The 24,261-nt window shown below is 50.4% G+C and overlaps 9 protein-coding genes across 9 annotated transcripts; all 9 read right to left on the minus strand.

Annotated features, from left to right (window-relative positions):
* Positions 1-3,355: 3,355 nt before the first annotated feature.
* Pmar_PMAR023575 (aquaglyceroporin, putative) lies at positions 3,356-4,386 on the minus strand (the record flags this gene model as incomplete). Its single annotated transcript, XM_002785812.1, has 5 exons — positions 3,356-3,526; positions 3,661-3,813; positions 3,863-4,000; positions 4,049-4,151; positions 4,193-4,386. 5 exons carry the CDS (start codon positions 4,384-4,386, stop codon positions 3,356-3,358), a joined length of 759 nt encoding a protein of 252 aa, XP_002785858.1.
* A 2,933-nt stretch (positions 4,387-7,319) lies between these two features.
* Positions 7,320-9,551, minus strand: Pmar_PMAR023576 (hypothetical protein; the record flags this gene model as incomplete). The annotated part of the gene is made up of 8 exons (XM_002785813.1): positions 7,320-7,991; positions 8,039-8,164; positions 8,335-8,499; positions 8,548-8,670; positions 8,715-8,832; positions 8,888-9,074; positions 9,118-9,294; positions 9,344-9,551. The coding sequence occupies 8 exons, from the start codon at positions 9,549-9,551 to the stop codon at positions 7,947-7,949; spliced, it is 1,149 nt and encodes a 382-aa protein (XP_002785859.1). The 3' UTR covers positions 7,320-7,946.
* A 119-nt stretch (positions 9,552-9,670) lies between these two features.
* Positions 9,671-10,616, minus strand: Pmar_PMAR023577 (hypothetical protein; the record flags this gene model as incomplete). The annotated part of the gene is made up of 7 exons (XM_002785814.1): positions 9,671-9,782; positions 9,835-9,917; positions 9,955-10,065; positions 10,122-10,244; positions 10,286-10,390; positions 10,434-10,497; positions 10,546-10,616. 7 exons carry the CDS (start codon positions 10,614-10,616, stop codon positions 9,671-9,673), a joined length of 669 nt encoding a protein of 222 aa, XP_002785860.1.
* An 808-nt stretch (positions 10,617-11,424) lies between these two features.
* Positions 11,425-12,269, minus strand: Pmar_PMAR023578 (hypothetical protein; the record flags this gene model as incomplete). The annotated part of the gene is made up of 2 exons (XM_002785815.1): positions 11,425-11,659; positions 12,157-12,269. 2 exons carry the CDS (start codon positions 12,267-12,269, stop codon positions 11,425-11,427), a joined length of 348 nt encoding a protein of 115 aa, XP_002785861.1.
* A 764-nt stretch (positions 12,270-13,033) lies between these two features.
* Pmar_PMAR023579 (conserved hypothetical protein) lies at positions 13,034-14,609 on the minus strand (the record flags this gene model as incomplete). Its single annotated transcript, XM_002785816.1, has 6 exons — positions 13,034-13,645; positions 13,691-13,846; positions 13,894-14,010; positions 14,101-14,207; positions 14,258-14,315; positions 14,436-14,609. 6 exons carry the CDS (start codon positions 14,607-14,609, stop codon positions 13,034-13,036), a joined length of 1,224 nt encoding a protein of 407 aa, XP_002785862.1.
* A 108-nt stretch (positions 14,610-14,717) lies between these two features.
* Positions 14,718-18,107, minus strand: Pmar_PMAR023580 (hypothetical protein; the record flags this gene model as incomplete). The annotated part of the gene is made up of 16 exons (XM_002785817.1): positions 14,718-14,827; positions 15,143-15,240; positions 15,401-15,523; positions 15,570-15,713; positions 15,760-15,893; positions 15,955-16,096; positions 16,242-16,290; positions 16,336-16,481; positions 16,531-16,613; positions 16,821-16,983; positions 17,171-17,288; positions 17,335-17,456; positions 17,501-17,553; positions 17,603-17,708; positions 17,762-17,843; positions 17,936-18,107. 16 exons carry the CDS (start codon positions 18,105-18,107, stop codon positions 14,718-14,720), a joined length of 1,845 nt encoding a protein of 614 aa, XP_002785863.1.
* Positions 18,108-18,502: 395 nt separating this feature from the next.
* Positions 18,503-19,674, minus strand: Pmar_PMAR023581 (hypothetical protein; the record flags this gene model as incomplete). The annotated part of the gene is made up of 7 exons (XM_002785818.1): positions 18,503-18,562; positions 18,611-18,779; positions 18,823-18,910; positions 18,982-19,090; positions 19,199-19,309; positions 19,351-19,512; positions 19,555-19,674. The coding sequence occupies 7 exons, from the start codon at positions 19,672-19,674 to the stop codon at positions 18,503-18,505; spliced, it is 819 nt and encodes a 272-aa protein (XP_002785864.1).
* A 396-nt stretch (positions 19,675-20,070) lies between these two features.
* On the minus strand, positions 20,071-20,427 carry Pmar_PMAR023582 (hypothetical protein; the record flags this gene model as incomplete). Its single annotated transcript, XM_002785819.1, has 2 exons — positions 20,071-20,215; positions 20,264-20,427. Coding segments are annotated over 2 exons (309 nt in total), but the record flags the coding sequence as incomplete, so codon positions are not given.
* A 1,175-nt stretch (positions 20,428-21,602) lies between these two features.
* Pmar_PMAR023583 (hypothetical protein) lies at positions 21,603-24,177 on the minus strand (the record flags this gene model as incomplete). The annotated part of the gene is made up of 8 exons (XM_002785820.1): positions 21,603-21,624; positions 21,691-21,737; positions 21,795-21,875; positions 21,974-22,057; positions 22,103-22,259; positions 22,299-22,371; positions 22,430-22,589; positions 22,882-24,177. The coding sequence occupies 8 exons, from the start codon at positions 24,175-24,177 to the stop codon at positions 21,603-21,605; spliced, it is 1,920 nt and encodes a 639-aa protein (XP_002785866.1).
* Positions 24,178-24,261: the final 84 nt, after the last annotated feature.

Raw genomic sequence — 24,261 nt, forward strand, 5'->3', positions numbered from 1 at the left:
TTGCATCTCCAACATTATCATTATAGGACAAAATCAAGGTAAGCATCATTATAAGTGAGCAGGCCAACATGTTCGAGCCTAGTGTTTGGGACTGAGTCACTTCTGTTTCGTCAGCCGAAGAATTTGATGACGTCACTAGATCGACGTGGGACGTCGGGCACGAAGGCGGAGAAACAATGATGAAGATCCCTCCGGAGCTTCGCTGTGTGCCCTCTCGCACAGCCCGAGTCTTTAGTACCACCCAGTGAGGAATCTATCGACCGGCGGCTTAGTCCATCTCGATCCTCGGATTTTTATCGCTTTTTTGGAGGGAGTCTAAATATTTATGCTTGATGATTTTTTCATACGAGTCCATGACACTCGAGACCTCGCAATCTCAACACAAGATCTGTTCCTCGAGAGTTTTCGACATCGTGGTTGTTTGAGTTAATATTAAGTTTGTGTCATACGTTTTCATTCGCTTAATCATCTGCAGTGGACCTAGCGAGCACCATATGCACACATCACGAGTGCGAGCACAAGAAACGCTAGGTTGACAACATTTATTCACGATTCTAGGGTGGCACACAGAAGGAAAAATTGAAAAATTTCCTTACGAAGGAAATTTGAAATTCGATATCTTTCATAGTTCCGATTAACCATCACCATTCCAGATTACAAATTGGTTCAGTTTGGAAATTTCCTCCAGGAGTGTACCGTCCCAATAGGAACAGCGCTACTTGTATTCTCACTTGCCTGTTTTCTCGATATCTAATATCGCCTTCTATACAGTGCGATTTTATGGTTTCATGCGAGTCGAAACGGTTGCTAGATTTTTTTGGTTAGTTTTTTTATTTGAATTAAACTAGGAAGAGCTTTGGATCTAAGGATTCAATTAGAACATTCGAGTGGGCAAGTGATTTGTAGCGCTCTCTAATCGCTCTATATACTCTGTCTCCGAGCTCGTCCAACTACTCGCTCGTATACACTCTCTTTCAGTTTGCACTCTTATCGCTTAAACTTACAGAAGCTGAACGGGGTGCTACTTAGGGCAGGAACAAAATTATCTACTCGTGATCACCCTATGTTATCTCATAAGTCCATAGCTTCGACCCCGCCTTCAGCGCCGTCTTACGACGCGACTGCACCGCTTGGAACCACATCTACGTCGAGTCCATCACTAGTTTCTTCTAGTTCTCTGCTAACTTAGGGGTGACTTAGGGGCCCTAATTCGTCCCTGAGCCTCAACCAGGAGTCTGTTTTACACGACACATCGAATAAGAGTTTGGGGGGTCGTTCAATAAACCGATTTCGAAACTCAGAATCGATTCCAGAATCGCTTATCACACGTATGATACGATGCTGAAATCGAACCTGAATTCCGAAATGGATTCAATGAGCATGGGGTGGGTCTGGAAGAACTAGGCAATGGTGACATCCCTGGGACACTGACGCGCCATAGTATTCCGTCAGAATAAACTCTGGCATGAACTTATTGGCCGTTTCGTCAGTGGAGATTTCCACCAGTCTCTGGATGGCATACCTGCCCCAAAAACGTAATCAGTTTAGCTGATATCGAGACTGATTCCCGCACTTCATCGAAAAATTCGACTCGAAATCGGATGTATGTTGGTCGTGCCGATGGGATTGATTTTCCTATTCCGTGTTCGTGCGAAATTGATTCTATGTGGGGATATACACCCCTCCACACATTCTTAGCATATCTGGTTTTTCGACTCGAGCACAGCCACCACAACGAGTATCATCTTGCGGGTCAGGGAGGTATGTACCTATGCTTTACCTGATATGACCTCCAAGTTTCAGGACCTAGCTCTTCGTAGCTAGTGAGTAGTCGAAGACCGGTAAAAAGTTTTCTCCACATATTATTGGCATACACGTGTTGAAATTGCGCCTCAAAATACCAACTTTTACTGGGGGAGTATATCCATAACTCCGCTCCTGATCTAATGCTATACATCAACAGAAAAAGGATCGTTCATAATGGTATCTCTCCATGTTTCACTCTCATATTTGGAGGCACGAGCCTGCGAGAGCGTCGTGACCTCCGACGGCTCCCTGCATGGCGGATTTTACACCTTATTTCGGCGCGCTTTCGTGCTCATCAGCTGTCCTACTCAGTTTTGGCTGGACACTCGTTGTGGTGGCTGTGCACGAGTCGAAAAACCGGATATGCTAAGAATGTGTGTGGAGGGGTGTATGTAGGTGCCATAACTGCCCCATCCACGACTTTACAACTTAGAGTTGAGAAGGCCTTTGAAAAGACTAGCCTAGTTCACATTCTTTCTCACAAGTTTCAGAGACATTAAGATCACGTGGCTCTAAAACCACGATTCATTTCAACTCTTCAGTAGGATTCACAAGAAACCCCATCATGGGCTTCGTACGCGAAGTCTATGAATGCCTTCAATTTCTCATCTGGAGATGCTTTGGCTGCCATCCTGGCTTTGCGATCTCACAATCTGTTGATCTACCGAGTAAATTCCACTCAGCTAACGTCATGAGGAAACACCTCTATACGTGTAAACCCCCACTGATGCTTCCCGCACGTCTTATAGATGGTTGCCAGCCATCTAACGATGGCCTTACTCGATTCATTCTCCATCAGACTCAGACTTATAGCTACCAAGATTCTACAACCTGGCAGGAGATATCAGATTGCAGGAAACAGCGAAACGAGGAGGCCAGAGCGTCAATCATGGATTGGCGACCAGTTAGCGCAAGTGCGAAGTCGAACTTCACTTTGATATCAAGTTGATATTATCAACGTAGACAACGCTCAATAGTGCATCGTGTTAGTCTTATGCCGCCGCGGACTGAACTCATCGTCGTCAAGGTCTCAGTGAAACTCTAACTTGAGTAGTGGAGTAATGTTAGAGGCATCCTCCTCTATCGTGCTATCCCTGATTGACGTATCGAACTCAGACATGATAAGGCTTATGAAATAGTCTCGTGAGAAGACGAGAGACTGGAACCCACAACCGGGGAGACGCCCCCCCGCTCCCCTCGCCGCGTCACGTCACCATAACGTGCCGTCACAATTGCAGCACACGATGCACGAACGTTAGCTGTCCGCGCACGCCCACTGCACGTGCGCCAGCTACAAGTAATCAGATTCATGTAATGATAGGGTAGACTGACTGAAGAGCGATATACTCTATCTGATAGGGAGTAGGGTCTTGCACGGGCTAGAGTGGATAGCCCACGAACGAACCTCCTTAACTGCCCTGATCATCGATATGCGCTGAAAAGGTTGGAGATAATAATACTCCGAAAGAAATTGAGACGAGCAATGACGGAAATATCGAGAAGAATCCTAGCCGTCAATGGGAGGGACACAATATGTCGATACATCACACTAACGGATGCTCAGGTGGCTCAAGCCCTCTTCGCACTCGTTGACCTCCTCTTGCACCTCGCTGGTAGGCTCAGCTTTTCTCGAAAAACGAACAGCGCGGAACGCCAGCGCAGCTAGCAAGGACCCAATGATTTGGGCTACGATGTACACACCGACGCTTTGGATCTCTTCCTGAGGAAAATAAACACTCACTTTTACTTCACGAACTCAGAATGAACAATATATCGAATCGCTTGCCAATCATCTTAGCGAATGAATCAGCGAATGAAGCGAATGAAAATTTTCCTCCGAGGATCAGCACTCACTTGGCTGAAGACGAAGACTCCAAGGGTGACGGCCGGATTCAGGTAAGCCCCCGAAATCGGACCGATTGCGTATGCAGCAGAAATCACTGTAAAGCCGATGGCCACACCGTAATAATGGTTTCCAGCATCTCTGGAGGTCGCAACATTAAGAACCTGAGGAGCTACTATCACGGGGTCTTTGGAATAATCCTCCCTATCTTACAACGAACGCGAGAGCCATGGTGAATATGATTTCTGCCAAGGCGGCCAGGAAGACCGAGAACTGGTCACTTGGTTTGACCGTTATCTTATCACCAGTCAAAGCGAAAGAGATGCCCGCACCGGCGATGCCACCAAGAACCTATCCGCCGTATGTAGGATGGACGAAGCTTTATGGAAGCTTGATCACCTGGACGATCATATAAATAGGAGCATCGGTGAGTGTGAACTTGCAAGGATTGCCCAGGACAATACCAAGGGTTACCGATGGATTGAAGTGCGCACCAGACACACTGAACAGCAGCTGATCGGAGGTACAGGGCCATTAGCTCACCTTCCCATGGAGAATATCATAACCATCAGAATCGAACCAATCGACAGGGGGGCGTTAGGGTTCTGCATGCTCACATTCAGCCCCACAGTGAAGACCAAGAAGAAGGTTCCAATAAACTCGGCTACGTACGCTGGGAATGTGTGCAGAACCGTCTGAGAGACAATAACAAGGTCCCCAAGATGGTCGCCAATCATAATCGACTCTAACCTAAAACGTGCTAAACCGAGCACTGTACCCATGAGAGAATCCTGCTCGTGGAGGGACCAATATGTACTTACTGTTTTTCTGTTCAACCAGATAGCTTTCATACTCACTCAAGGATCGAATCTCAAATGCCGAGGCGGGGCAACTTACGGAAGGTGCAAGAGCACTACAACTGAAGACAGAGCAGTATGCTTGGAAAGGGGATACCTAGTGGCATGCCTTAGCTACTTCAAATCACAGAGGAATAAGAGTCGCAGGGACATATAGGGCATACTGTAGGTGATAGTAGACAGCGCATCTTGGACAAACAATACTAAGTATACCGTTCTCAGTTCTTAGCAACATCATGCTATATAACTAATATACAACAAAGCACGCATACATCCTGGGCTTGCAGTCCTCAGATCTGCTTCTCAACCATGATGCAATCTATCGACCGTTGGCGGAATACACGTGTACACAACTCGTGTACACAGCTCTCATGTAACACGACAACTCAACTTTCATTGAAAGGTGACAAAGACTAGTGTGTGTTTGGAACACTGAAATAGCATCTCTTAATGGCGAACTAATAACTCTGATGTAATAACTCTATGAAACCAACAATCCTGACTCACTGGGATCTGATTCCTTAACGATAGGCTTTGCACTCCGTGAGTGCCTCGAGGCGTCGTATACCTCTCAGACCACGTGAATCACGTGACACGTGATTCACGTAAGTACATATTGTTGTCCGCCTGTGCGGCCCTGCCTGTGCGGAATAGACAGTATAAGGCGGGCGGGGGCGCCTTATCCGTAGCTAACGTGTGCATGCGTCAAACGGTCGATTGCTGTTACTTGGTCGAGACTCATAGTAGATAACACAAGTTGGAAGGAGTTGAAAAAATCTTTTTAGTCTTAATCTATTCGGGGGAATAGGTGATTAGCTATGCACACACGTGCAATCGCGCACAATGGGTAGAAGCAGTAACACTTTCCCCTCCGAACGAAGTCGATCGATAATGGATAGTACTATAAACTTGATTGTGAGGTGAATGAGTTATTGGTATGATGGTATAGAATAGAGTGAAATGAAATGACGATGAGAAGATCTATTCGGGGGAATAGGTGATTAGCTATGCACACACGTGCAATCGCGCACAATGGGTAGAAGCAGTAACATTTGCATTCAGAGTCTTTCGAGGCATTCTTTTGAGAATTACTGTTGGCACCCCGGCGAACCTTGTCGCCCGCAGCTAAGTATTATCTTACTCCCGTATTTACCTTTGGGATTGTGTTGCCAGGGTCACTAGCATCAACTACCTATAGCATCAACCGACGACCCGGTCACGACTTCGGGTAGATCCGTCAACAACAACAACAACAACAACAACAACAACAAAAAGATAGCTGTCGATGGCCGAACGGAGTCGATTTACATATAGTGAGCAATCGATAAAATGCAGCTAACAGACTGGCCAACAGGAGCGGGCAGATCCTCCTACCACGATATCTTTTTACACGTAACGTGAATACCGATCACGCTTCATATGCAGGTCAATTTATTGGGCAAGGTCAAAGCGGTAACGTAGTGTGGTAGGTTGAGCCTACTAGCTTCTGTTGGTGTAGGCATATGTTATAGGGGCTAGACCTGAATTCACCGAACCCCCCATTCCATAAAATAATTTGTTCAGGAGGTTTGAATGGACAGCGTCCCGAACTCCGATACCTTAAGCGGATGGAGGTTCTTCAATCGAGTACAGTATCGGGCAGTGCTGACAGCTTGGGCTCAGTTCGCACGGCCGACAAGCCATTATACGAGTTGAAACCTGAGAGAGAGGCCTCACAGTTCCATAGCTGTCGATAGCGCGCGACCAATTCCCAACACTCCAAGGGAACTTAATACCAATCGGTTAACGTGATCTAGAGGTAGAGATCCAGCATAGTTCCGAATGACTCTATCCAAATTGTGAATGCAATGAGAGTTTCGAATCTGACGAGTTAGGAAGTTGGGTTTCGAGTGCGGGGTTTGTCGGCACATAGTGCAGCTTTGCGCATACGTACTGCCAGGCTCCTTATATGCTCTTGAGCAATCGTTCATCATCTTTCGCAGGATCACGACATGCTAACAGCGAAGCGGAGGCTGAACGGATCAACGTATGTAGCCCGGAAAGTGGACTATTCATCTCGCGGGCCTTCGGCTCGCTCTTAACTCCTGAGGACAGTGCACATACCTCATAGCTCGGCTATGCACAATCACTCTAGTCATCACGATCCGTTCACGGTTGCACAGCTTGGTCCCCAGCGCGCCCCAAGTCTCTTTCCTGACACAAGTTCCTCTCTCTGCCACGTTGATTTCTCGGTCGCCACAAAACTTCCATGCGCCACAGATTCCTACTCTACTCGGCAGTCCGACTCAGGTTGTGAAAATCCTGTTAAGGCCAGCCTCATCGAAGTACATGAGTTCGCATTGAACCTGAACTTTCTTACCCGAAGTAAGTTACCTCGCTTCCCCGTGTGAAGTCGAGGTTAATGTCGCTGAAATGGAAGAAGCTGCCTGGTCAATGTCATGCGTTCTTACAGTATCGTTCACGCCTTTTGATGGCCCTTTCTATGTTCTGTCTAAACTTGGAGACTAATTGTCTGACATCGCTCATCAACCTTGCAGTTATCGCTGAATCTCAACCAATGTGTTTGAATATTCCTAGTTTGATGCCAATGCCTTCACCAATAACATGGTCAGACCATGTTGAAGAGGAAAGGTCAACTGAAAGAGAGACTCTCTCTGTCAATTGCTCTTTCCTCTATGAGCTTGCCAATCGTGCGAATCCCGCATGTAACTCTCAGCATTTTGAACAGCCCTAGCACGTTTACGGACTATTCCAGACTTGAAAGACGATTCTTACTCCAAAAACTCACTCCAAAACTCAACACCTGAAGGAATCTACTTCGTTGCATGCACGCCGTTCGACGAAGCTACCCTAATCATCGTTGAAAGTACCAAGTCGTAAGACGTGAAATAGTGATCATGATACGCTTGAGACGAACAGCGATGCCGACTATATCTACTGTTCTGTCCCGACACCGGCTGAATAGGAAGAGTAATAGATATATCTTTTTTGAGCAGGCTCCTATCTCAGATATCGCGCCACTAATGATGACTATACTAGTACTAGAAGAAACAACCCCTATGGGACTATAGAAATCCGCGATTCAATAATGTGTCAAGATCAAGAGAGAACTTTCCTAATAGCGACCAATACTCCTCTCCAACACATGCATATAACAAAAAATTGAAAGCCAGCCATATCTGGCTCGTCAGAATAGATCTGTCGGTTAGGCAGGCGATAATAGCAAGTTTACAGGCTCAGAAGCCTCGATAGTCGCTGTTCGGAAGACTTACAATGAGATACGCGAAGTAACTCTACTGATCTTCTAGGTTACAGAAAGAAATGAAGTCCACTCCTACGATAGGGAGCCGCAGTAGTTGTTGGCTTGATCACACATTGAGCGAAATGATAGGAGGATCGGCCTGCCTATCTCGTAGTAGAAATGATCTTTATGGAATCGGTCAGGATGCAGCTGCAGGTTCGTCCATTGCTTGTTCCGAGCCGGTCTAATACACACACAGTATCATAGAGGGACCAACGAGGGAGATCTTACTCGGGGATCCCGATTGGGATGATCAATTGTTTCGCCTAACATTGATGTCGGGCTGCTGCCACACCTCGTACTAGTTGACGCGTCGCTGGCTTTGCGCAGCCTTTCCAGTGTGCTGCGACGCACCGTCTGAGGGCTCAAAGTCACCAGCGAGCATGAATCAAGGTCGACGACTTCAGACTATGTATAGCGCGCTGTGCATTGGGAAGAATGACTGTTGCAATACGAGATACTCGCCAAAAGACGAAGCCAGCCACCATCCAAGTCATTGACGACTGCTGACTCCCTCACGAGCCCACCTTGAAAACTGTCTCCATGAGAAGCGCTAAGTCATCCTGAGAAATATCTTCCGTTTTGGTGGCCAATGCAGCAGCTGCCGCCGCGGCCGCCGCCTGAGAGGTCGCAGTCTCTTCAGCTTGGGTTGCGATGTCCAAGAAGTGATTGCCAGCTGGAGGCTCCCGAACCTGCAAACTCGAAGACATCGGAGGCTAGCAGGAAAGGCGCAGACTCACCGCATAGGGCAGCTCAAAAGGCGACACCGACTCGCATCCACTAGCTGCGGTGATGCTCATGTCTGACTGTTGGGCATTCTCGAGCTGCCTCAGGAGCTCCTGCGCTTCCTCTGATGACATGGTCTGAGAGGAGCGGCGTCTCGTAGTATAGGGACGGCGCCCTGTACTGGTCTTGAGCTTTCCTCATAGTTGGCGAGTTCCAGAAGAGCAGGTTCGATAATGGAAGGGGAGAAACCAGCTGGGCTGAAGTCCTCCGATGTGTCAGGCATGAGAGGCGGAGCGATCCTGAAGATGACGAATACCCTCATTCAGCAACAGACACCCATCAGGATGCACTTACGAGTCGTGTATCATCGGGCGGGATGTAGCCATGGAAACTGAGGAGTCCGAGGGGATCCCGTCAGGTGATAAGATTTCTGTTTTCTGTGCAAAACCGTCGCTGTAACCGCTCTCTTGTGGCTCCGGCGGACCCCTCGGGATCTCGCCAGCAGCTCGGGCGTTCCGAGCCCACTTTACTTCGAAGAACCCTGAAATGAAGGCTACAATGGGGCCAGAGTTGTACAGAGCTACAGGTCCGTCCGAAAGGGTCGTCCATAGAAATTGTCCTCTCCTCACAGGCCTGGTAGGCTTCCAACGCGTGTGCTCGATGGACAAAACGGACGAACCCGTAACAGCGTGGCAAGTGAGTGACAGGGTCATAGACAACCTTGACGTGCTCGAGGGGACCGAAGCGGCCGAAGCGGCAAGCTGGCAGGGAGGAGTCGAGCTAAAGGCGCTCATCAAGAACTGGTCTCACCCAAGTCCGCTTCCTGGGCTTCACGAGGGAACCGAAAGACCATGAGGGTTCGAACGGCTAAGTTAGGATCGGTAAAATCCGTCTGGGGATATGGCCTTTTGACAGTGCTGCCGGTGCGGCTCGAACCAGAATACTTCCTTTCTGGAGGGTACCTGTTATTGCTACTGTTACTGCTGTTCGTCGGGGAGGGGTCGAAGATCACACTCATGACAAGAGGGTGAGAGAGAGACACTTATTGAGCTGCTTCACTCATAGTCCCAATCCTTTGAACACGACAGTTACTCGATGGAGAGATGACGGCGTGTGAAAAGAGGACGTGATCTGAATTTATGCTCTCTTTTTATTCTTCTTTTTACTCCTCTTCACTGTACTTGGGTTTTTACTGGTGTCTTCGACTCTGTATCGTAGGACGTGAGGAACGTCCAGCGAGGCTAGAGTCCTGATGCAAAGAAGCCCTGATGGTATCGGTAGAGGAGGAGGATGAGGCTCACTTCAAGACCCCGCCCCTATCTCGAAGGGCATGCAAATTACGAAGGCAAATCTGGGCCCGCGGATGGAGCTCACCGATTGAGATCTGCTCAGAAGCTGCTTCCAATGGGATAGATACTTACCGAAAAGGCCTCCATGGCAACCCCAAGGAACGCGAAGGCCTCTCGATCCCTGCCCATCTTCATGAACGCCGCTCCTGCATTATGATAGGCTGTCGCTATATGTGGACACACCTGCACCAAGACTGTGCAAAGAGGACGGACCGCTGTCGTAGTAGTCTGGCTATGACCGTATGCTCTCTCCCCTTATACATAGCATACGCCTCCCTACAGTCCCGGGCTTCTAGATAGGAGTGTACTGCAATATCGAAATGGCCCATACGGAAAGATATGTACCCCAGGGCGGACCAGACCTAACCCACCGTACGGCAAGCGTGATGGTGTTAACGGCTACCTGAGCGTTCAAGGGGTAGCTCTCAGGTTCATCCAGATCGACCCATATGCTGAGAACGCAGCCAATGGCCCATACCAATCTCAGCGCCGTCCCATACACTGGGTCCTGCCGTACAGCCGGGACTGATCTGATCAGGACTGGGGCCTACCTTGCTGGGGTCGGCTGGTGAGTGAGATGCTACTACTAATGACGATAACTCAGAGGCGAAGAATCTGAACTCTAGTGGTAATGGGGGATGGGGACACCCTCTCTGTACCCACATCTCAGCCGCCACAGGGATGGGTGAACGGCAGCCCTTAGCCGCCATGTTTTCGATGTCATCAGCGAGCATGCTGGCCCATTCCGAAGGGGACAGGAGAGGGTCCAAAGGGACTACTTTATATACCGGTGGGGAGCTTATCTGCCATAAAGTTCAACTAGGCCCATCCTTCGCAGAGAGCCATGTTAGGAACGCCTATAGTGTGATGCTATGCCTCTCTGAGAGTATCGAATCAAGAGGAACTCCTCCCAAGATTGCCGAGAGCTCGTAATAGGTGTTCACCGGTTTAACGAAGTCGCCAAGCGGGCGGGCAGAGTGCTCCTTCTCTCGGCTCATTGAAGAGGAGCCCTTCCCCTTCCCGCAATTTCCTCCTGGATTGATGTAAGCTGCAACCTTGTCCAGTGCCTCCTTCTCTCTGGAGGTAATAAACCCACTGGGCTGGAAGATCCCAGATGAGGCAACCCAGGTCCATTCAGCTCGAGCATGGACCAGTGCGAGGGCCGACTCAAGATATTGCCGCTCACGCCTGAGCCCAATGCCAGGCCTCCGAAAGAGATCCACAACACCCCCACCTGAGCACGCCAATGCGATCGATCAAGTCCTCTACATCCTCCGAGCATTCGCAAGCTGGCGGTTCCCAAGGCTCGTCTATAACCGTCACGATGGTACTAGCACTGCTACTGTCGGGCACTGTAGGGCTCGCCGAGAAGGAGGATGAGGACGAGGCAGGCCCGTCTGGATACTCCTCCTCGGCTGCCGTCTGCAACACCATAGGTCCTTGCGCGAAAGTAGACACCAATGAGACGATCCGGACTTACCAGCAGCCGGTTGCCGTCTCGCCGATACCGAGCTGGTCGTACCGGGACCTTCGCGTTCTCGGCTAGTCGTTCATGAAAACTCCAGATACCCGTGGCTGAGGGGACAAAGTGGTGACATGGAACTCGCCGGCCGTCCCACGCATTTGGAAGGCGGACATGGCCTGTCCCTGAGCTTTGCCCTTCTTCCCTTTGCCCTTCTTTTTCTTGCTACTCCTCGGCCTCGTCTTAGCTACTTCCTCCGCCGCTACGCCCACAGGGGGTAATAAGGGTTGTCCAATGGGAGGAATCGTCAGAGGCCTTCACGAGGACGAGAAGAGCAGCGTTATCGCACAACCAATTCCACATCATTTTTTATTCAAGTTTAGATTAAATTCATCATTCAAATTGCTCAGATCTTTTAGACGCGTTCATTTTACTGAATAAGATCGAACCATCAAAAATGGTATAGTTCACAGTAGATGACTGCGGAGGAGAGAGCTCCAACGAAACACGAAACAACACACATCCTCAGACCAAGATTCTCGCATTGTACGCTCTGGCAAGAAATTGCCCACGGCTTGCCTGCATATCCACGAGCTGCTAGAGGGCACACACCTCATGAGAGCGAACGAGCCCTACTATTGCATAAATAGTTGCTTCATCACTCAACCGAGACCATAAGGATGACGAACTCGAAGGGGATAAGTTGTAATAGAACGCACTACTCTCTACTTACAGTAACAGCTACTACGCTACTTCCAGAATGGTGCGGAGGTTAACGCTAAAGACGAGAACTATGTAGCTTTTCACCTTACTCCTCCGCCTCGTCAATGAAGAGCTTCTCATCCAGAGAACCAAGGTGGTCTCGTAGAGCCTTCAGCCACTCTTCGATCTTCACCATGCTTCCCGGAGCTTCCGTCGCATCCATTGAATTGATGACAGTAAATTCACACCATTACGAGATGGAACCCAAAACGCAATAGTTCCACGTCATCGACACCCCGAGAAGTTCACACAGACTTCGTGGCAATAACTTCCTTCCCTCCGCCAGATCATCTAGGCAGCCTTCAGCCATTCATCCGGACCGCCTCGTTGGGGGGTATACCGACCGCAGTACTAAGAGAGCGTCTACGTTGACCATCGTCACCATCAGCTACCCTGTTGGCGACTTTAGGGCGTCTGGTGAGACTCCCTACTACAAGTCGGGAACGCATCGTCTCTCAGTGATCTGGTCTGCTAGCATGCAGTGCAACGCCCATTGTGCTGAGGAAGCATCTCAAATTCATAGTCTCGGCCGCGCTTCAGACTAGATTTGGGCTCCTAAACTTCCGTTGTGTTCCCAGGCAGCCACGTGCGGCCAAATCTACACGAAATGAGTACAGCCAAGACGGGCAGAAGAAGCTCTTTAGCTGCCTCAGGATCTTCTTCTTCGAGAGTAGCCGCAGCGGCACTCTGCCGAGAACGTTATCAAATTCCAAACGAACTACACCATGAATCCAGCAAGTAACCATAGCGCCCGCCCCGAGAGGTGTATTGACTAACAGGGAACAACACCAAGGGTTGGGTGTAGGTGGAGAAATCAATGCTATAAATGGTTCCACAAAAACAATGACAATAACCACTGAAGAGTGTGCAAAAATGGGCAGAGGCTTCGAACGACCAGAAACAGATATATCAACCCTCTGAAGGCATCTACTCTTTCTTCGGTAGAGTCTGGATCCGAGGTTGAGCTGAGGGGCCCTGCTGGTCCTGCGAGATGCTCGTACTGCTACTCCTAGTAGTCATCCTATCGCCTGTCTCGAGATCGATTTGGGGAATACTCTGGTATTCCGTGGGAGGCTTCGACGGCGTCTTAACCTTACAATAGGTCCACACTCCTGCTCCCACAACAGTGGACATGACACCTAGGAACTGTCTAGCTGACCAGCCCTTCATCTCGTCCAACAGCATCTCAGCTAAACCCAGTAGTAACACTAATTGCACGTTACCGACTATTGCAGTGCCTGTCGCTGACACCACCTTGATCATGGTGAAGACGATGATGCTATAAACAACCGAGCAGGAGCAGCCCGCCGCCAGGACCATGACAGTCTCCCCAGGGCGCTCCTGGAAGTAGGTACCGAAATCCCATCCCTCCGCCCAAATAGCCACCGGCAGTAACGTCACACAAGCAACAGCAGCCGTGTACAAGGTTAACAAGAGGGGATGTATACGAGTGCCAGGACCGAGGAGTCGTTGAGAAATGACCATCTGGAACGACAGGAGAATGGTCCCGAGGATGCACTGTAGTATACCTACATGGACCTGACAATAAGCTGCTGTACTCTGTATCAAGCACTACCCTCTTACACTAGAAGAGTTGAACCCACTAGGTGTTCGGACCGTGAGGGCAACACCCAGTGTCAAGAGCAAAAGCGACAGTTTCTGTAGACTAGTCGACTTGGGCGTGTGTAGGATAAACCGACCAAGGACAGCGATGACTACTGGGGAGGCAGAACGGATGATCTGTTGGCGGTGAGGTGGAGTCACTAGAGTCGGAGCCCATGACCTACTTGGTTCATCGATAACTCTATCCGCACTAGACTAGCATTATTCAGAGCTAATTGGACGCCGTTAAGGATGGAGACTGCACATACTGGCCATATATGCTTCTGGAGGTGGGTCGATACCTACATACGGTAAAGTGGACTTCAACTACTTCTCAGGCCCAACTTGAACTGAGACAGTTGTACGTCCAGTCGTATGAGCTAAAAGCCTACCTGCTCCCGCATGGATGGCCAGCACGCCACCACGGGCCCTATCGTGAAGACCATCGCCACCATATTAGCCCCGGTGAGCATGAGAGGAAAATGGAAGCCATGGACACCTGATATACAATTGTACAGAGTAGTCACAACTAGTCCCTCTCAGACCGACCTAGTGCCCATCGGTTAAACAAGCCCATTGTAGCGTTCAACCCGCAATACAGAAGTATCTGCCAACCACGAACAAACAAGAGTCTCCTATAATTATCGACAAGTGTCTAAGTCGCCACTCAATGGAAGCATTTGTATACCACTATAACGGGAAGGCACTATGAGGTACTATGCCTTACGATGAAGGTGACGTATAGGCGATACAAGAGTGTTGTTGGACAGGTGGATGACGACTTGGCCTTGGCGTTGCTGATACCACTCTCCTCCTCTTCTTCCCGCTGGCCTTCGTCAACTTCAAATTCGTCGGTACTGGGTACGTAGTCCCCCGTGCTTCTGGCTGCTGCTGGCGACATTGAAGATGATATCGGGGAGACAGCGACAGCAGCACCCGCAACTTTACTCGAAAACAACGCCATAAAACTACCACATCACCACGATATTCAGTAGCAATAACTACGACTCTAATGCTTGCTAGCAAAGCCGAGACAACGCTCCGCCTTAGCCGATAGTAGTGCGAAGAAAGAAGACACTTTCTCTGCTAGTTCCTCGACAAAACCATACCGTTCGGTGCCTAGGTAAATCACGTGAGCATGAGTAATACGACTATCCGAGAATAGCTTGTACGAATCCCCTATCGCTGTTTGCTTCATTGTCAACACTGAGCCTCTGGCATTCGATACTAATACTATATGAGAATAATCATACTTGTCCACGGCCCTACTGCCGAGCTACATTGTTGTTGGTAACTGCTGTGACGGTGGCGTCACCAGGAGTAGCCGCTATTTGTACCAACATCATGTAGCAACTAGGCTCTAACGATAGAGCTTCGGCACCTGATGTTGTATGTGCTGACCGAATGAAAGTGCCGGTGTGGTGCCGGGCTTACATGCTTCCGAAGGTGGGCATAGATAGTAATAGTAGTCACCAGTGTGGATGAATCCAACCCTGTCCTTCCCTATAAAGTAGTCACATAGCTTATCATACCTGTTGGGAACACTCTTCACCACAGGCACATCAGAAGGGAAAGAAAGCCGCTAAGTCTTGGCTGCACTACGTGGTAATGATGATGATACTAATGAGGCTTCAGTGAGTTCACTATTACCAACGACGAGGCTCACTATGGAAGATACGAGCGTCTTATTACCCTTCGCAGTCGTCTTTGGTTGCCGCAGAGATGTACCAAATAGTGCTATCCTCGGGCTGTCTCTCTACGTGACTCCGACAATGTTCAATCTTCGTGCGCTGATCTATGTTCAACTTGGACAGACTGAGCATAACTCCGTGGCTGTCACGACTACTATCATGCCCCTTACTGTGACAGGCTATTGACCTCAGAGCCTCTCACAAAGCGCCACCTCACTTCGCAGGCCAGCTCACCCATCTTCAAGATGGCCATCGTCTCCCTCGATCGATGCTTGCCAGATCCTCGCGTCCCCTCCATGCTATCCGAGGCCTCCCTAAACAGCACCAGTCGCGGCAACGCTGGGGCTGCCGACACACTACCGTTCATCATGTCGCCTGCGATTATCACGTCTGTTATCTCTGCTTCGCGACCTATGCCTATGCAGAGATCGGTCTCGAGCACCCAATCGATGGTTCCTATACTCATCCAAGGACTGGTGTAAGCCTGGTACGCTCTGAAACAGGAAACACCATAAGGGAGTGGGCTGAAGATGTACCATCCAAGCGGACTATCACCTCCCTATTGCCAGTGAATCCAGTAGTGTGGTCGTGTGATGCAGGAGCCGAAGTGAAGTCAACATTGAGATGATGTCCAGCAGCTATCTCCAGGCCGTACATGCAGTTGTAAGCCTTCACTGCATCGGCAACGTGTGAGTACCTACTCCAGTGAATGCGCAATCAGACCGAAGAACTTGGCAACGACGGAAAATGCTAGTAGACCGGAAAGAGGATATGTTCGCGAGCTCATGAAGTAAATACCACTACAGGATGAAAGAGACCATATATAACCACAACACACTCACTGTATAAAAGCGCAGTTCTTGTTGTCGAGCATTCGGAAGTCTTCGATATCTGACCATAGCAGTAAGGCTTGGACAACTATGATACCAAGCTTACATCCGAAGGTGGCGAAGGCCTTGTTGAGATCAGTCTCCGAGACCTTGAACCCCATGGGTATGCTCCAGCCGACCCACAGCTTTTTGCTCGCTTTCAAGGGCGGAGCGAAAGCCACATGCGTCGCGTGACCGTGCTCATGCAAATCCCTGAGGCAATCATCGTCACGATACGACTACGGCTATCGTGCTGTACTACTTTTCAACATGAGACTGCAGGAAAGCAGCTGCTCTAGTTGACCTCAGCGTGACATGGAGCACAGGGATGCCGGCTATGGTTATCTGACACGGGATCAAATCAGAGCCTCGTAGGGCGTTGCCGACGCCCACGTGGACATTTGATGCAAAAAATGAAGTCCAGACCTGAACTACGTTAGTGGAGTTCCCTCACTCATTAGTAAGGACATATTCTAATCATCTTAGATCAGCAGTATACGCCTCTTCCGAATGGATATGTTCAATTTCCCGCTAGGTCCATATTACTATTACCTTATTAGTTTCCACGAGATCATCCAATCTGACCCAGCGAGCTAAGAAGCTTTCAATGGAGCGTCTAGAATCGATGTCGACCTCGGAACTGGGTAGGTTCCCAAAAATAACGTATCGGTTATTGAGGTACTCCCGATGAGGATGCTTACTGTAGTCGTCAAGCCTACATATGATGCGAAGTGAAATGAGATAGGGAGAACACAACCAAAACCCCTCCGAGAGAGAAGGTGAAAGCACGTCGTTACCAACTCGAAGTTAACCACAAGTGGTCCTACACCGTCAGCGAATTCTCTTACGATGACTATGAACCCACTGAGCGACTCCTGTATGATACCCCTCCCCCATACTACAGCGCAGCACAGTCATCATGTTCAAGGTCGTGTATCTCACTCCAATGCGACACTGGCTGCTCTGGAGGCTCGATTCTCAACGCTTGCTTCTCGTCGCTCAACAGACGCCGTCGCATGCCTATCCATCGAGATCTATGAGCACCCCCTACCCTAAACACTACTACCACCAGCATGCCTAGCTCCAGTGCCAACGACACGAGCGCCGGCAAGATACTCCCCGGTTAGTGGGTCCACGTCCATTCGCACCGCAATACCACCAGTGGGGGCTGATCCATCTCCAGCAGCACTGAAGAGACTACTGAAAAAAGCGGCATCACTAAGTTCCCTCACCCTTTCCCCTTGTGATGATGATCACCTTGCTGTGGAGCAAAGTATACATGTACCTGTATTGAATCCATACCACTCGACGGTCAGTTCGCGACACCCGCTTACTTCATTATCATCGAATTTGGAATTGTCGAGCTTCTCACGGGCAGAATAAGCCGACTTGGTATTCTTGAAATTAACGATAATCTTATCTTCTTCCTTCTCCACATTTCTGAACACGTTTACCGGTGCACACACGCGGCCTCCGTCAATATAGAATACTACAGGACTTCACCAAATCTACCGCATCGCATCTCTACTTCTGCTTCATCTGTGTCCTCAGGAGCGTTGAATATGAACAGCGTGCCTAGGAAACAGGTCATCCACCGCGCAACAAGTAGTATAAACACCACAAGTAGCGCTTTATCCTGTGTGTAAAGCTATTGATCTAGGCATTACTGCTAGGAGGGTTGTTGAGCAACTCCTGTGCATTGTCCGGCACCCCTTCCCCAGACATGGCAGTATCCTCCCCCTGAGCATCCTCGTGCTTCGGGGATAGCTGTTGTTGCACACCCCCAAAGTCTCCATAGTCCACGAAGAGATCTTCGCCATCATCATCATGGGCATCCATTGGTAACCGTTGGAGAAGAGGAGAAGGAGAGGCGAGGAAACAACAAAGAGAAGAACGCCATAGACACACAAAAGAAATAAACCCAGCACTGGCTCCTGGCAAGAGCTACATTACCGAACACATATAATGCCACTATTGAACACCAACTTGAACGCACCAAGTCTTCATAATAATGCTGAGACTGATGGCCAAAACTGGTAGCTATAAGGTTGAGGACCCAGCAGTACTGCCTGGAGTAAGCTTCCCATGCGGTGGCGGATTGCTGTCCTTCAACGAACTGACATTAATGACCTAAATGCACGAAATGCACGAAACCCACATAGTGGGTCTGGCAACGCAGCGCATCAACAGGAATACAGAAAAGGAGTAACGAGTCGTTAATGGACACGTGGGGATCATGCGTCTTCACACTCATCACTTTCCTCGGAAGACTCAGTGTCCTCTCCAGTTACGACCTGTCAACCAAGGATAGCAACACGATACGACATAGTCACAGTGGTGACCTCGCCGGTGCTCCTTCCGATAGAATGGGCTTCCTTATGTACAGCAAACAGCGAGACCAAGTCCACCGTAGGCGCCGCCTCCCGAGACAGTCCTTCGAGACCGCCCTCTTCAGAAGCTTCAGACATACTACGGGAAGTGGACTCAGCCGTCTCCTGTCGTCCCTCATCACTGCAATTAAGTTCACTGGATGCATAAGGCTGGATGGGCTCACGAATAGAAGAGGTCCAGATCGGCCAGGCTTTGGATCACTTCAGCGGGCCGGCTGATCCCGCTCGGCACATGTACTCGCGATACGGTATCTTGCAAAGATTCATCCAGAAAATACTTCCCCAACCACGACCCGCCATTCAGATGGGGTGGCACCATATACGTTGCTGAGTGGCATCGCCCGACGAGAAACTTCTCGCCACTGGCTCTAACATTTGACCCCGCGCTCCCGATCGCGCTGCCGACGAAGATTGGTGGATCGCATCAAAGGCCTACACAGGAAGGGACACTCATTCCAAGTCTTGTCACCCAAGCAGACCTCAGCCCACTGGCATCGCTAATCAGAGTTGCTGAAGCTACAACGCAAATCTTGGCCTTACCAGCTGTCGCTCGCGCTCACCATCGGCAGCCCTTTCGGGATCAAATTCTATCACGGTCTCGTTGCCCGCCATAGGCACCCCCAAAACGAAGGATAACGATTGAAGATACGCCTAAACGAGCGCTATCCATTGCCTAGCGACCCCATCCATACCTGGGGAGCTCCGGGATCCTCAGGCCCAGGAAGTGGACCATCATTGACAAGCGAGGACTCTCTTACAGCCGCGCCTGTTAGCCACTGCGGCAGGTGAGCATGAAGATACCCTCTGGCGAGCTTGTGCAGGTCAGTGTCGTCTTCGTCGGATGCACCAATCGCCTAAATGGCGAACGGTCGCCGGCTAACGCTGGCCTGCCTTACTCGCTCCCAACCCTCTTGGCATAACTCCGAATAGGCGCCTCTTATGACTTTGAGGATGCCGGCGGCAGCAGCTAGACGTGGGCTAACAGTGGAATCCTTATCAAGTGCCAGAGTCAACATATAGTCGGTAATCTCCGATAACCGAGGTAAGAGCTCTGAAGCACATCCATGGCGAGTCAACGGCTAGTTGAGCCGCATACGCCGAGAAATGGCGGAGGGAAACTGCTCCCTCTTAAGAGCCGTAGCATCTAGAGGCTCGTTGTCGTCAATATTCCGGAGACTGTTGAGTTGATGGAAGGCCCAGAGGCGCATACCGAGGATCACGACCTGGGCCGAGCAGGGTGAACAGCCCCGATCAAGGCACTCAAGACCAACCTGCTGCTTGACCATCTCCTCTTCATGAGCCCAGCCCTTCACCAACAAGCGGAAGGTATCGACCACCGTATAGGCACATACAGCGAGGCCTATAGGGAGAGGTCTACTCTTCACCCAGCATCGATCAGTTGACTGCTGTACCATCTGCTTGAGCTAACAGCCAAACAATGGAAGCCCTAGCTGCAGGAGTGGTCAGCGACTCTAGAGCCTTCGATAGGCCGAGGAGCACCGTCTTCAAATCGCCTTGGTCACCACACCGTTTCCTGTGAGCTATGATGTCTCGCACCTTCACAGGAGTATATACAACTCAGAATTCGGGAGACAGCCAAGTGACGATGGTCTTTCCACTCACAGCAACGGCTGCCTCATTAGCCAAAGAGGAACATGTACTGTCGAGCATGTTCACCAAGCCGACCATTATCCTATCCGACGTAGGCTGGTATTCTCTAGCTATGCAGGTTATCAGGTTCATCACTTTCGCGTGGAAGCCCGTTAAACCTGCCAGACCAATCATCGCCTGGCATGAGAGATCCTGAGCCCTGGGCCGATGGGACGATGCACCCTCACAGGACTGCACTGACCCGGTCGGTGATGCCACCGCACGTAGGTCTGCAACTCGGCGAGGACCTCATTGGCATTCGACGCATCCAGCAGCTCGTACAGTATGGATAGCTTGAGCTCAGCCACCAGTGGACTGTCATACGATCTGAGCGGCAGTAAACCAATTCAAGCAGAGGAATGCAAATGCACTAAGGAGCACTTGAGGAAGAACTTCCGGAGATGAGCTTTGAAGTGAGAAGGGCCCTCTCGGGCTCGCACTAAATGGAGAATCGTTGTAAGGAGGGTCTCCGTTGCCTCACTGCCGCTCGATAATACCAGGGCACCTGTTCCGATGTGCACCATGAGTATGAACTCAGCAACGATCGGTAGAGAACAGCAGCCATCTAGCCGGATGCCAAGCTGGGCCCACTTATGAGATTAGTGCTCACAATTTCACCATATTCTTGGCCACCTAGGTCCCAGATGACGCAACAAGCCAGATGAACGACTAGTACAGAAGTAGATAGGAGCAGCCTTGAGGTGAGGATCTGACACGTGATGTGTTTCGCGGGCCCATCCACGGGTACTGTTCAACTACCGATTCAAGAGGCGTAAACTATGCGACATAAAAAAAGGAGTACAACGGTACCGTCAAGGCTTTCTTCACCCTCTCTGTGAGTTCCACCCGGGAAAGGCTACACGATGGCTGATAATATATCCCTCTAACTACCAAACTATACCACGCCTGATATAGTGGGGAGCGATATCTACACGTTTGTGTAGATCGCGATTTCCACCAAAGAGAGCTTCCCAGAAGGCCATTGTCGTGGCATCCAATGAAAGCGTACAGATGACGAGCGTATCCCACATCATCTCCTCTGTAGCGAACAACACGTCTGCTGTGATGCCTACCTCAAGGAACTGCCGACAATGTTGATGAACATGTTCACGTTCGAAATGCAGTCTGCAGTAGCGATGAAGCAGCTCTGACAGCAGGTACGAGGAAGCATGGCCTCGAGGGAACAGCTGATTCACCAGTGGTGTAGTATTGGCCGAATTGATCCATCAGAGGTAGCAGCTCGACAAGTCGTGGGTAAACACTATGAAGCATGCTCAGCGAGTCTCGGACCGTATCAAGCGTTGACGTGGAGACGCCTGTAGCCGTTGAAAGAGAATCACCAGCCAAAAGAGGTTCTTCCTCTCGCACCTTCCCTCCCATACAGGTTGATGCATACAACAAAATACGACATAGCTGCAGCGCCGACAACCTAACGTCGAGGCAGATGTCACCCTTAGCAGGCGTGTGGTGATAGAGGGTGACTCACCAGCTCGGACCCATCAGTTGCCATCATTTTAATGAGGAGATTCCGAACCAACGGAAACTGATCGACGTCCGTCACGAATACCTGTCAGGATGCAGACACTCTATCATTCTCGATGACTGCAAGGGAAACCACAACGTTCAGTGTGCCAACGATGCTCAGGAGGAGTCTACTTGGGCTACCTGTGGAAGGCATACTGCAGCGACCGACTTCCTGACATAGGCTGAGGAGTCTACTGCAGCTTGATTCACAGCTGCCATAACCACCTACCAAACGCCTGTACAACAGCGACCCATCATCAAGGAGCGAACCTGTATCATCTCGAGGACTCTTATCGCCGCCATACTTCTAATACTGGCAGCCCTAACCAGAGCACTACGACTATCAACAGAGTCTTTTTGGAAAGAGTTGACACTGAGCAAGGCAAGCTCCTTCCTCGACTCTGCATGGGATACGATCCATATGTACCTACCCACCAGTGGCCCCTTCGAAACCCATTTGGCCTACACCAGTCGTTTGAGCTCGAGGTTTGTGGTTGACATGTTCTTCACCACCTCGCTGAAAAGGTCAATGCATACGTCTGGGTCATCTGAAAACGGTTGCTGCCACGGGGCCCGGCCGACTCTCGAGGACCTCACCACAGGATGCCTCTGCTGCCATCAAGCGCCGCATAGCATCGAGCTTAGCCTCCACAGAGGAACTGTTGAGACCTCGTCGTATCTCCCCTGAGCTGAGGTTCGTCGAGCCGTTGAAATACTTGGACTCAGAGAAAGCCGCACCCGACGATACATGCTGCAGCTGAAGAGGGAACGAGTCGGCGTCCCCTCAGGATACAGTGCGGCTCACATTGCTGATGACGCTCTTCACCCCATTCACAATTGTAGTTGCATCCGTACCTCCGCCGTACATGTCTATTGACACATGCCCAAGATGGTTACCACTGAGACGCGTCCCACCGAACACCAAAAAGATGACACTACGAGACGTGCTATATGCTGGACAATGTAACAAATGCATTAATTAGAAAAAAGCTCCTTCAGAGTGATCAGCGAGTTAAGCATCTGAGGAGCTTTGCCACAGATAGCCCCACCAAGGGCGCACCAATGGCCACCGCGACCTGCTTCAGGATAGCTCTAGTCTCCATTCTGGCCATACCACCGTCCGTCTTCACATCGCCGCATGCGACAGCTTTGATATCATCGGCAGTAGAGCTCGCCGACTGAAAGCCAGCTTGAATCTCCTCCACTGTACAATCGATGAGCCTAGAGTCGTTATTGCCTCTACCATTCAAGCGAGCATCGGGATGCCAAGCCGCCCTCCACTGCCTTATAGCAGCTCCAACCGTGGTGCAGTTGTCCGCGGATGCCAGCACACGTGCCCACTTCGAGTCCAAAGGTGAGGTCATCACTGAATTCAGCGTGCGGGCACTGCAAGCCAATGGTAGCTGGGAGTGAACCCACAAGCCTGCCTCAACACCCTTCTGTATCAGTAAGTCCAGACCACTGGAGGCGGAGGGCATCTTACTATGGATAGCCATCACGGTAGCACCGATGGAAGCAGCAGCGTCGAGGACTCTAGGGATTACAGCGAGTAGCAGACGACTGACAGCATCTCCAGCTCTGCCGCAGATGTCCGCCATGCCCCCCATGATAGGAGGGCCAGACCTCTCCAACAACAAGGTCACAGTAAGCATGAGGTCATCAGCAATCGATTGAGCATTCAGCAGCGATGGTAGTATTGTGGAGTACCACCAGTACTGCCCAGAGAAGGCCACCACTGATGCCGCCCTCACTACTGCCTTTCCAATTGCACCAAGACCAGTACAGACTATCCCCCTAGCTGGATCCGCCACGTACTGTATGCCCTTGTTCGCCCAACCGCCCACCTCCAACGCTATGTCCCTCCCCATTGGGAAGACCTCCTTGACCATAACCTCGCATCCCATCTCTACAGCCACCATAGCATACTGGATCACAGGCCTCGCCTTAGTCCACAGTTCGCCCGCGCGGGCTCCAACCTCAGCCATCACCGGGCGGATGCGCTTGCTCGCTCCCGACATTCCCTCCCCTACGACAACAGCAGCCGCTTTGGCCTTGGACGTAGCAATATAGACGACCTCAACGGCCTTGGCAGCACAGAGGCTCAGAGTTCCGTTATCAGTGAAAAGGTTGGATACCCTAGCCATAACGCCTTCAGTACCGGACAGCATGCCTAGATCGGTTACATTGAACTGAGCTCCTACTATAGGCGGCCTTTTGCTGCTGCTGCTGCTACTACTACCCTCCCCCACCAGAGTCGAGTCACTCGGCGGTGCCATCCCGGTAGCCAAGCCCAGCACGCCGATGGCTATGAATAACACTCGTTTGAAGCTGGTAGCATTAGCCATGATGGAGTGGAGACAATAAAGCACCCTTCTACCATGCAAGGCTTCAACCTCCACAGTACTTGCTCGTCTATCTATCCACAACTG

This window comes from Perkinsus marinus, assembly GCF_000006405.1.
Source record: "Perkinsus marinus ATCC 50983 genomic scaffold scf_1104296931952, whole genome shotgun sequence".
NCBI lineage: Eukaryota > Perkinsozoa > Perkinsida > Perkinsidae > Perkinsus > Perkinsus marinus.